The sequence below is a fragment of the Cyprinus carpio genome, chromosome A1 (genome assembly GCF_018340385.1).
Source record: "Cyprinus carpio isolate SPL01 chromosome A1, ASM1834038v1, whole genome shotgun sequence".
Taxonomy (NCBI): Eukaryota; Metazoa; Chordata; class Actinopteri; order Cypriniformes; family Cyprinidae; genus Cyprinus; species Cyprinus carpio.
The window spans coordinates 7,020,483-7,033,882 of record NC_056572.1 but is presented as its reverse complement, the minus strand read 5'-3'; the positions used below and the strand labels follow the sequence as shown (position 1 = coordinate 7,033,882).

At 35.7% G+C, this 13,400-nt stretch overlaps 1 protein-coding gene across 1 annotated transcript in view; it reads right to left on the bottom strand.

Moving 5' to 3' along the window:
• Positions 1-2,848: 2,848 nt before the first annotated feature.
• The window catches only part of LOC109061405 (protein sidekick-1-like), a 206,867-nt gene continuing 196,315 nt past the window's right edge, over positions 2,849-13,400 (bottom strand). The window contains 9 exon segments of the mRNA XM_042729635.1: positions 2,849-4,366; positions 7,732-7,861; positions 8,002-8,122; positions 8,558-8,695; positions 9,639-9,803; positions 10,176-10,301; positions 12,447-12,608; positions 12,719-12,805; positions 12,808-12,843. Of these exon segments, the coding sequence (XP_042585569.1) occupies positions 4,097-4,366; positions 7,732-7,861; positions 8,002-8,122; positions 8,558-8,695; positions 9,639-9,803; positions 10,176-10,301; positions 12,447-12,608; positions 12,719-12,805; positions 12,808-12,843 (1,235 nt within the window). The 3' untranslated portion in view covers positions 2,849-4,096.

Genomic DNA, 13,400 nt, shown 5'->3' with positions numbered 1-13,400 from the left:
CATAAAGCAAGACTAAAATTTGACTAAAAATACTAAAGTTGTTACCAATTATTATTAACAAACTAAATTGCCACTGAATTGAATTCATTGCCATTCAAATGAAGTAGTCTTAATCCACAGTGTTTCCTTTTTTTTCTTAATTGCTTTACTACATTTCTTTCTAAAGGTCAGGTTAAATTATTGTTATTATTATTGTATTTTTCCCCAAATATTTTTCAAATATGTTGCTGTTTTCAATTAAAGAAATAGTTCCCCCCCAAAATTAAAATTAGCTGAAATCTCACCCTCAGGGTATCCTAAAATGTAGATGTGTTTGTTTCTTCATCAGAAGAAATTTGGAAGAATCTAGCATTGTGTCACTTGCTCACCAATGAATCCTCTTCAGTGAATGGGTGCCGTCAGAATGAGTCCAAAAAGATGATAAAAACATCACAATAATCCACAAGTAATCCACACAACTCTAATCCATCAATTTGAAGCAAAAAACTGTGTGTTTGTAAGAAACAAAACCATTTCTTCAATTTAACTGTAGCTTCCGGCTATCCATAATATTGCTTTCTCCAGTCTGTCTCCAATATGTTTGTGGATTTTAATGTGAGAGGACAACACTGGATGGACTTTTTCCACTAAAGGAAGGGTTTTTTTGTTTTTGGATTATGGACTTGTATTTTGGCCAGAAGCAGCAGTTTAAAATTAAAAAGCCTGAATCATGAATTTGTTTCTTAAAAAAATGCAGGTTTTGCTTCACAAGAGGTCAATCGATGGACTGGAGTCGTATGGGTTACTTGTGAATTATTGCAACATTTTTATCTAGTTTGGACTCTCATTCTGACGGCACCCATTCACTGCAGAGGATCCATTGGTGAGCAAGTGATGTGATGCTAAATTTCTCCAAATCTGTTCTGAAGAAGAAACAATCTACATATTAGATGGCCTGAAGGTGTCAATTTAAAAATTATTTTGGGTTAACTATTCCTTTAGACTGTAGTTTATTTGTTAGGCAAGTACAGTATATACACATACATATGTATGGTCACACAGCAATGCCAAATAAACAGCATAAACCCTCTATTGCTTGCACTGTCTCTGCACTGCCGGCAGACTCTGATGTTCATAAGCACAGGACAGATTTCAGCTGTTTTCATACTGCCAGCTTGCATCCACTTGTTATAGAAAAAAAGTAAATTCAAACAAAGTGAAATGTGTTGAATCCCACATTACTATAGCAACCATTGCAAAAATGTCAGAAAATGACACCCATCGCCTCAACACATACCTCATTTGATCACATCCCAAAACCCCTGAACAGCATGATCATGTTGTAATGGATAGTGTTGTTGAGCCAAAGAATGAGAACATTCTCTGTGAAATATGTATCTCCTCCATTTAATCATAGTAATCAAAACAAGTGCATCACAATGATGAAGCCTCAATATCAGGAAATTACAGTGTTTCTACAAAAAAACAAAAAAACCTTTTGGACACTTAAGCAACACTTAAAAATGTATGATTGTCAGTGCATTATATAAACAAAATTCAAACCAAACATTTTTTTTTTAAAGATAACACAACCAAAATAAGTTCTGAGAAAAGCTCTAACATCATTTGTTTGCAGATGTCACTATTTTTTATATTTTGGTATCTAACGCAAAAACATTTATACATATTCAAGTGTAGCCTAAGTGTCCATATATGGTTGGGCTCATTGTGTATCTCATCAGTGATTGTGCAGTAAGAATACAGATGATATTTCTGCAGTCTGTACACACAGCACACACTACTGACCCTTTTTGGCATTTATTCAACAATATGTTATAAATGAAAAGAGCTGCCAGGTAATTTCCTTGGGGAATAATGGCAGAAAAATATTGACACATTATTACTCATGTCATTTGTTTAAAATAAATACAGTTGAGTCACATTTGAAGAGTGTGTGTGGCTCAGCATGGCCTATTTATAGATTTTTAGTTGAATGCGAGTGGTGCTTTCCTGTGCTAAATTAAAAGATCCAGAAATGATGATGACATGATTATTATTATTATAAATATTCTTAAAGGGCAACATAATAATTTTTTTTCTTTTTAAGTTTAAGGCCATGCTGCGTTAATATGTCCCAATACATAAACTGATTTTGACCAATATTTTAATTTTGAGTAATCCATTTTTTTATGCCAGTATAATGCATTGAGTAATACAGCTGTAGGAGGCATAATGTTTCAGTAAAATTTCAGTAATAGCTTTTCAATTCAGCACTTCAAAGTGTTGAGAATCTTGCTTTGAAGTGCATATTCTTCTGTCTGACTCATTCCGATCAATAACACTTTGCATAGCTCTTTCTGTCTTTGGATGTAATGTTACGTGATTCCCATCTGGATGTTCAGTACAGCAAGATGTCAGTCCTTATCTTTATCTCTGTTTTAAATGAAATTGAATGCATAGAAAATAATTAAAATATTCAGGCACTGAAACGTACTCTACACAAACAAGCCGATGCTTGTGCGCTTACAATCTCAGTACTGAAGGGGGCGCCGGTACTCCCTTAAATGTTTTTGCCATTAACCCAAATTTTTTTATTTAGGTGTCTAAAAAGGGCAATAGTTACATAAATCCATTTCTGCAACATACGGAAAATCAAAATTTGGTAAATCAGAATTATAACATAAAAGGCCATAATTACGAAATTAAAAGTCATAATTATGACATTAAAATGTCAGAATTATGAGATAAAAAGTCAAAATTCTAAATCATAATTGATATCTTTTTATCTCATAATTTTGACTTGTCAAAACTTTTTTTTTAAATCACATAATAAAAACTTTTTGACTTAACATTTCAACTTTTTATCTCCATTTTTAACTCTCGACTTTTTGTCTCATTTGATTTTATCAAATAATTTTATGACTTTGTCATAATTATGTTTTTTTTTTTTTTTTTTTTGTCATAATTTTGACTCATAATCATGACTTGGTATCCCATTATTACCTAAAATGTTAGAAAAACTTATAACCTTTTGGTTACCAGATCTATCTAAAAACATCAGGGTATGCCACCCAACAAAACCTGTACACACCAACTCATGTACTGTATTTAATTTAGCACTAATGTTCTTTCATACTGAAATAAATATTTGTTCAACATTGAAGGACATGAGAAATCTGTGTATATTTGGATTAGAGGGACGGTGTCGCACATTTCTTATCATCCCTCTGGGTGACTGGATTGTACATACACTGCAAGCCAGTCAAACAAACAGTGTGGATTGTGACTTGCTGAAATGATCCGCTGTGGGCATCACTAAAGAACTACACTGACTTGGCACAAATCTACTCTACACTAAAAACGTTTTGTTTTTGTACAAAATTGATCCTAAAAATATACACACATACAGCATATTTTACATACAGTATTGCTAACCTAAGAAAACGGTCTGTTGCAAGCACACATTTTCTTTGTTTTCTCACTTAAAGCATCACTCTTTTGGTTTAAGAGAGCAATACGTGTGCAAAGGCAGTATTTTCAATGCTGCTTTTTGTCCAGAATGAAACCGCCCGTCCCTAAAATGAAAATAAACCACAAACAAAACACACTGTTGTTCAGGTCTATCACACACTGTACAAGTTTCCGCTGATGTTTCAACTTCAATTAGAGTTTTGGAGATCAGAGCGAGATTCAATGAATCACTCAAGCATGTGTTTGCCCACACTTGACGACTAATCCCGGAAGGTTGCTATAGAACGGGAATTCATAACAAAGGAATTTGCTTCATCCGTCTTTGGGGGTCTTTGAGTCTTTAAAATGAATACCATCTCTTACTGAAGAGTCTCACAGTGCAAAGTCTCTGCTTCTTCTGGGTCATGGTTAATCTGTGAAAATCCACCCAAAAATCATTAACATGTTAACAATAAGATACTTCAATACCCTCCTTCCTTCCCTGAAGAGAGGAGGCCAAAAATACACATGAGAAACTTGTTCATTTCCTGGAAAACACATTCTTTGCTGTTACTCCGAAATAACCAGCACAACAGTTTGATTCGTCCAGGTTTAGAGCTCTACTTCCAGTCATTAGCTTCCCCTTTAGTCTCAAGTCATTGGTTCATTAGACAAATGAGGAAAAGCCGGTAACTGGAGTGCGTGTTCCGGGTGCGGGCTGCCCCGTGGGGGTGTAGACACCTCCTACGCTGTGCTGGGTCACAACAGTCTGATAATACCCCCCCTCTGCATCCGTCATGGCACATTCCTCAAACCCTCCTCCAGTCTTCACGCCTTTGGGCTTCCGCTTCCATGAGTTGTAATAGGTGGGGTCGCTCATGTAGTGATTTACGAATGAGTGCTTGGGCTGCTCGTCTTCGTAGTCACTGTCGCTGACCTTTACATGAGGGGTGACCGGACGGGTTGAGACCAGAGAGAAAAAGAGCAGACAGCAAAGTTACAGTGTGGACGTAATTGTTGTGCCTAAGTGTATAAAGTAAGTTTTTGTTTGGCTGACTAATACAATGGTGGTCCTGCACTCTATAGTGACACCTACTGGCATGGATGAAGAATTATGCAATGAAGTTTTCAGATACAGATGCCACTGAAGAAAGGCAACGGAGCCCCATACATTACATGCAGGGGGAAAACCCCCCAAAACATTGTGGTAATGAATTAAGCATTCGTTTCCACTACTTATTAATTTGTGGCCACGTTTTATTCATTTGTTCCACTACTTTAGTTAAATTGTGGCTATGACTTATTAACTAATTCCCTTGTTTTAGGTAAATTGTGGCTAGTGTTGCGGGTAACGCATTACAAGTAATGCATGTTACGTAATTTTTTTTCAAGTAACTAGTCAAGTACTGTAACTCATTGCAGTAATGTAAGGTTGTTTTTTTTTACTTTTTAAAAGAAAGAAAGGGTGAGGAGCAGAGGCTCTTACTTCAGTTTGAGGCATATTGATTGCACTTTTGGTGTGAAAGGGCCTTTACAGTTGCCAAAAATATAACTGTGGGTTATTTTTTTTATTTTTAAATAAATAAACAAGCTCAGCTCAGGTGACAAAAAGTAATGCATTACTTTCCATAAAATTAACTAAGTAACGCAATTAGTTTATTATGGAGTAACGCAATATTGTAATGCTCTACTTTTAAAAGTAACTTTCCCCAACACTGATTGTGGCTATGTTGTACTAAATTGTTCCTTCTTTTAATTTAATGAAGTCATGTCCATGTCCAATGAATAAATTAATTAATAAGCTGTCGGAACAAATTCTTAATTCATGGCCACGATATTAAGTTTTTTTCCCCTACATATCATGTGATGGGCTCCGTAAAATACCTTATTTGCATAATATTTATTACCCATTGTTAATTTATTCTACAATCATTTATCCAGTTTAACGTTTCAATTTCAATTTATTTAAAAATAATTTATTTATAAATAATAAATTATAATTTTTTTTTAAAAAAATTTTAATTATTATTATTTTGACTAGTAGTTAGGGCTGCCCCCCTTATAGTCGACCACATTTTTTTTAGTCGCTTAGTCACAGAAAAAAATAAAAATCAATAATCCACAGGATTACACAGCATTCGGTGATGAAAGATCGTTAACAGCTGCTCTATGCGGTAATATACAGGACATCGGCCAGGGCATACAAACGCTCGCCTATCATTCATCGACCTCAAATATAGATTATCATCTGAAACATGTAAGTAGTAGCAACTTCACATGGCTGCTCGCTCTAATGTTAAAGGGTTAGTTCAGCCAAAAATCAAAATTATGTCGTTAATGACTCACCCTCATGTCGTTCCAAACCCGTAAGACCTCCGTTCATCTTCGGAACACAGTTTAAGATTTAGATATTTTAGATTTTAGTCCGAGAGCTTTCAGGTTCCTCCATTTGAAAATGTATGTACGGTATACTGTCCACGTCCAGAAAGGTAATAAAAACATCATCAAAGTAGTCCATGTGACATCAGAGGGTCCGTTAGAATTTATTAAAACATCAAAAAAACAAAATTTACTTTTGGAACTTAAGTAACGACTTTATTCCGCTTTTTCTTCTCTTCCGGGTCTGTTGTGAGCGCGTTCACAACACTGTAGTGACGCCGCTGATGTACGACGCTGCTGACGTGTTTTCTTTGTTATTGGGCCACCAGAGAACACGTCAGCAGCTTCGTACGTCAACAGTCACAGCAGTCCGCGTTCACAACCAGACCCGGAAGAGAAGAAGAAAGCGGAATAAAGTCGTAATTTTTGTTATTTTTGGAACAAAAGTGTATTTTCGATGCTTCAATAAATTCCTAACGGACCCTCTGAGTCACATGGACTACTTTGATGATGTTTTTATTACCTTTCTGGACGTGAACAGTATACCGTACATACATTTTCAATGGAGGGACTGAAAGCTCTCGGACTAAATCTAAAATATCTTAAACTGTGTTCCGAAGATGAACGGAGGTCTTACGGGTTTGGAACGACATGAGGGTGAGTCATTAATGACATAATTTTAATTTTTGGCTGAACTAACCCTTTAACTTATAAAAATGTGCGCTATTTCAGTGTTTGTGCGGAATGAGGAAGCTCACGGCAGTGTGATCACTTGCACTTAACATTTTTTGGTCATACAAATAGGAGTTATACATATTTGCAAGCTTGAAAGACTGTTCTTTTATTTGTGTGCAGTCACAATAACAACAACAAAAAAAAAAAAAAAAACTTTGATATTTTAAAAAAAAAAAAAAAAAAACAGTGTGCTCTCTCCCACATCACAACATTCTCTTAAAACTAGAGCGTCAAAAAAAATAAAAAAAAACTAAAAAAAATATACCTATCTATGGAAAAAAACTTCTTCTTTTAAATTAACCAATTCAGATGGAGAACAACTATTCTCAGGTGATGTGATCTATGAAACATTAATATAGGCCCACCCACTAAATAGTAAATTCAACACTTCACTCCAAAAAAAAATAAAACAAACACTTATCAATCAATTAATAAAAAAAATGTTAAGGCTGTCTCCTTGCTTTTTTCCCTGATGCATTCATAATCATTACTTATGGCGGTGCGCTGTGTGGCAAACCTTATTCGTGCGCTTCATAGGCAGTTAAACGCTCATTACTATGATTCATCTTTTTCCCCAGCACTTGACCAACTAATAATAGCACTTACCTTTTCTTGTCTATCCTATTCTTGGAAAAAAAAAAAAAAAAAACTTGCTACGGGTTCTGTGCTAGACTAACTGAGACTTGTCATGGCTCTTGTATACTGTTGTTGTTTTCTTGTTGGTCTGATTGCTTCTATTGTTCTCATTTGTAAATCGCTTTGGATAAAAGTGTCTGCTAAATGATTAAATGTAAATGTAATGTAATTTATGGTTCATTAATATAAACATGCGATTAGTTGACTAACTGCTTAACATAAACGAATACTGGTCGAACAGAAAAATCTTTAGTCGGGGGCAGCCCTACTAATTGTGCAGAATAAAACAGCCACAGATATGACCACAGTATTCATCTCATGTGATTGTACATCATTTTAAATAATTCTTTATTTTACTAAGTTTATCATTTTTTAAGTTTTTTTTTTTTTTTTTGAATAAGTAAATTTACCTTAGCAACTCAAATTTACAGCAGTTGAAGTTCTTAAGATGTAATGATGATTCAGACATGAGATCTGTCTAAAACTCCATCGTACCCCCATGGAAGTTGTTTATGTGTGTGCAGTCATGCGTTATTGGTGTAGTGTGTTTACCTCTGACTCTGACAGCTCAGTGGGTTTCTCTGTTAGGGTGGTGCTCTCTGTTAAAACAGCCCCGTTGTAGTTGTTGCAGATGTCTTCGTCAGAGTAGTGCAGCCCACCTGGACTGGGCCGTGGAGGAGATCTGGAGATAACATAACATTTTTACAAACTGCTTACACATTTCCCAGACACAAAATTCCACAGAAGAATTATTTGAAGAAAAATTGTAGCCTACAGTATGTGGTGATAAATTTTAATAGCAGAATTCAGATGAAACCCCACCTTGTTCCATTTTTCTTTAAGAAAGAGCTCTTCACGTTCAAGTGTCTGCTGTTCAGCTCTAGAGCCGTGAAGCCGCCATTGTCAAGAGTTACAGACTCTTCTACTGTCGTTATGTGCTTTCCTGCGGGAGGAATTACAAGTAATGACAACAAACACTGGGACACGTTGCCTGATCAACTACAGAAACTATGAGCTTTTGTATTGTTCCCCAACAGTTACAATGACCCAGTTGCAACAGCTACAAACACTTATTAATCTTACTTATTAAGACTTCCAGACACTGTCTAGGAAGCAAAATTATTGTGGTGGTATCATATGGTACAGTGGTTGTAGGGTGATAACAATAATATATAAACCATAATATACTATAAATAACCTAAAAAAAACCACAAAAAAAATAGCAACAAAACCCCTAATATCTAAAACCACAATTAAAAATAAAACAAGTCCGAGAAAACTAAATTCATACAGGTTTAGAACAGAGTTTTCAGTGCACAAAGCAGTTTCAGTGCAATACTGGTATATTATCAATTTATATTATTCTGTTTAGTCTCACCTGTTCCACAGCTCCTGTACTTCTTGTTCTGTCCGAGCAGGAGCAAACCAAACGCAACCATCAAAATGAAAATGAGACTGATCAACGCCATGACGATCAGGAACCACCACTCCTCATAGAAAGGCGTTTCGGACAGAGCTACAACAACAGACAACAATTCTGCATTACAATGCATCATACTGCCATTTTACCCTTGACATTTCATATATCAAGGGGAAAAAATCTATTATATTATACACACTACAGTTCAAAGGTTGATCTCATTACATTTTTTTTGAAAGAAATTAATACTTTTATTCAGCAAGGATGCATTAAATTGATCAAAAATGACAGTAAATTTATACATATGTATATATATATGTTATAATGTTGCAAAAGATTTCTATTTCAAATACATGTTGTTCTTTTAAACTTGAAATCCTGAAAAGAAATGTATAGCAGTTTTCACCGAAACATTAAGCAGCACAACAGTTTTTAGCATTGATAATAATAATAAGAAGAAATGTTTCCTGAGCATAATAAAATGATTTCTGAATGGTCATGTGACAGTGAAGACTTCAGCAGGCATGAGAATTCAGCAGACATTATTCCAGTCAAAAATAAACAGCATTTTTAAATATATTGAAATACATAACAATATTTCACAGTATTACAGTTTTTATTAAGGGATGTATTATAGTAGTAGTAGTAGTAAAATCAAGAGCACTACATGAGTATTCAGTTTATTCCTTTACTTACAGATAAGTGAATGTTCAGCTGTTTGACACTAGATGGCATTAGAGGCCACAAAGTGAGTTCACACAGTTCACAGTTCAAACATTCTCACTGAAATAAAATGCCTGCCAGAAACTTCTAAATGAAATGGAATACTAATGCCCATACTGTAAATGGCAAAATTATGAAAAATGAATTGTGATACAGAATGCAATAGACATTAGTTAGGTAAATAATGTATCTAATTTGATGTAGCCTAAACAAAAACAAGCTGTGGGACAGATGTAGGCCTACAGTATGTTTAGTAGGTATTATTCGCATCATTGTTCAATATAATGCAGTGGTGTGATATAATGAGGAATATTACCAGACATTGCAGTGGAAGGCGGACTGGGATCACCGTAACCGAAACGATTGACTGCGATGACACGGAATTCATAGGCCACACCTGAGCGTAGGCGGTCCAGACTGATGGTATACGAGAAGCTGCCAGGTGGGAGATGCTTGACAAACGTATCCCATAATCCTTCATCTGGAAATGTAGGATTTGAAAACCGGGAGGGGGAGTAATTGGTTGCCACAGAGGAGAAGAAAGATGGAAGAGGTGGAAGTCAGAAGAGGAAGGTTAATTGAGAATAAACCTAATATTATAAAGTCATGTCATGCACTAGACCAGGGGTGGCCAACCCTGCTCCTGGCGATCGACTGTCCTACAAAGTTCAGCTCCAAACCTAATCAAAAACACACGCGACACCTGAAGCAACTAATTAAGGTCTTCAGGCTCACTTAAAAAATTAAAGGCAGGTGTGTTTGATTAGGGTTGAAGCTAAACAATGCAGGACAGTCGATCGCCAGGAGCAGGGTTGGGCACCCCTGGACTAGACGAACAATTTTTGCTGCTTACCTGATGGACGAGCCTCAATGACATATCCTGTGACAGGTCCCGCCCCTTCTGCACCCGCTGACCAATGAAGCGTCAAAGCTGATGCAGACTTTGTGACTGATGTTTGCAAGGGCGAACCGGGGGAGCCTGTGAAATATAAGCCATATTATTCCTTTCTGAATAATCAATAACAGCACAAAAAGCAAGTTCCTAAAATGGATCTGGCCATTTTTATCAATTATAACAGTTCAGACTGAACTACAGCCATCTAACTTCAGGCTGATGGAATGAAAATGATGCATGATGCACTGAATAACTCTTTAAAAGATTTTCTACTGCTTGCAACTAAGGATCGTAAGACAGGCTGCGCTGCCAGTCTAAAGTGGTTTAGATTGCATAAAGGTCACACTGAAGCCGTAGGGATATATCTTCTTCAAAACATGTTCTTTATTGGGTACTGTGGGTACTGTGACCTGACAACATTCACATGCAGTATACTGTTAACACACTTCATTTCCCCCAGATCCTTTCAACTTTTAAATAAACTAGCTGATCCTAAATGTCATGATTCAATTTACTTGTTCCCTGTAACACAGACGTAGAATGGCTTTTTTAATTCCTTCTTCTTTCTGAAGAATGTTTTCTTTTCTTTCTGGATTGTTTTTTTTGGTAACACTTTATTCTAAGGACCAATTCTCACTATTAACTAGTTGCTTACTGACATGCATATGACTAGCATATTGGCTGTTTATAACTACTTATAAAACATATATTAATGCCTTATTCTGCATGAGCATATTTTAGATCCCTCAACCCTACCCCATAACTAAACTTGACAACTACCTTAATAACAGTTAATAAGCAGCAAATTTACAAATTACTAATATGGAACCCATAATATATAAAAAAAATTATATTCAAAAAATATCGCTAGGACAAATTACAGTAATGGTATTTATGGTATTAAGACATGGTTATAAAGGATAAAATTAAGGATTGAAATTAAATTAAATACCACAAATATGGTATTTAGACATGGTTATAAGGATATGTGCCACTGTAAAATCATAGTATTTTTTTAAATACACTACAAGTCAAAAGACTATTCAATCCTTAATATTTTCCACTTTCAAGGATTTTTTTTAGAATATTAAGTCAGTCAGTCACTCACTCAATATATATGTATGTATGTATGTGTGTATGTATGTATGTAAAATTAGTACAGAAAATCAATATTTTTGTATACTGCAAAATTGTTGGCTGCATTTGCTTTGCTACCTGGTCTTACTGCAGGATTTTGTAAAGAAATCCGGTCACACTTTCTTTTAAGGTCCAATTCACGGTATTAACAAACCATTAACTACGGCTTTTGCATCAACAAACTCCTAATTTACTGCTTATTAATAGTTAGTAAGGTAGTTGTTAAGATTTGGTATTGGGTAGGATTAGGGATGTAGAATATGGACATGCAGAATAAGACATTAGTATGTGATTTATAAGTAGTAATAAACAGCCAAAATGTTAATATTGGCTAATAAGCAACTAGTTAATAGTGTGAATTGGTCCCTTTACTAAAGTGTTACCAGAAATCCCGTAGAACCTTGAATTTATCTATAAAACCATTACAGCCATTTAAAGTCTTTGAGGTGATCAGAAACATACATTTACTCTAGTGTGTTCACATTTTATATCTGCAGAACCATGTTAATACCATGGTATATGAATTAAACATTCAGTGCCCTATAGTATATGTTAGCGAGACAGTATTGTTTGCTCAAAATTCTGGCCAATTACACAAGAGCTCATACTCCTTCATAATCCAAACTGACCAAGTCAGAATGCACTGTTCCTACACGAATCACCTGCATCTCATCGGAAGAACATTTAAAACTGAAGGCTGTCTGTGTGAGGCCCAGCGTCCCACTGCAATGAAGGCGCTGTGTCTTGAGAATGAACAATTGCTCAAAGGCAAAGGCTCCAATTACAGTGCACTAATCAAACCATGCAGTTCAAGCAGCCGTATTTTAATTTCCATCTTCGACTAATTCTAGGAAATAAAATAATAAAATCACATCTTCCTGGTAGGTCCCAGGTTTTATAAAAGTGTTTTTTTTTTTTTTTTAGAAAAGCACTAGTTTAATGCAGTCATTTCATATTCAACAACTAATTTAATCCAAAGAAAGCCTCCAGCGCTGCTGTCTGTAACTGCAGGGGATGTTTCTTTCTTCCCCAGTTATTGTGGGATTTATTATGGAAATATTACCATGTGTTATTATTCATATTTACACATACCTTCCACTGGTCCTGCAGTTATATTGGCTTCCAGTTCGGGTCCATAACTGATTGTTCTGGCCTGAATCTTGAAGCGATAGATCACACCCCTCATCAGATCACGAACCTTCAGCCAGCGCTGCCAGTTCCCCTTGATCTCCACTGTAACTGTCTTACTGACACCTTTCAAATGAATTGACTACATGAATATTAAATTATATACACCTGTATTAAAAAATATCATACTGAGTGTTTTTCTTTCTTCATTTTCCTTATTTGTATCTCTTGCTCACCATGAACTGGTGCGGTGGGCTCATAAACCACTCTGTAGCCTTCCACCACTCCATTGGGCTGCAGACAACATCCACATAACACACTCACACATCTTAAAACATCATATGATTGGGTGCTCCAGGAGCTTCAGAGAGAGAGACATATGATTGGGAGCTCCAGGATGAGCAGGAGCTCCGGTCCGAGAGAGAGAGAGAGAGAGAGAGAGGAGAGAGAGAGGAGAGAGAGAGAGAGAGAGAGAGAGAGAGAGAGAGAGAGAGAGAGGAGAGAGAGAGAGAGAGAGAGAGAGAGGAGAGAGAGAGAGAGAGAGAGAGAGAGAGAGAGAGAGAGAGAGAGAGAGAGAGAGAGAGAGAGATGTTAGCATCTCAAGCATTGACTTGTGTTAAAAAAGCTGATTTAAGACATAATTTAAGACATTAGTGTTACATAATAATGTCACTAATGATTATTGTATCAAAATTCATAACATCATACACAACAAATAAACCCATAAAAAAAAAAAAAATAAAAAAAAAAATAAAAAAAAAAAAAAAAAAGTAAAAAAAAGTTAAAGTTTCTATAAAAATATTGAGCAGCGTGTTTTTAATATTGATAATAATGAGAAATGTTTCTTGAGCAGCAAATCAGCATTAAAGGATCATGTGACACTGGAAACTGTAGTATCACAGCAAATGTTAATCAAAG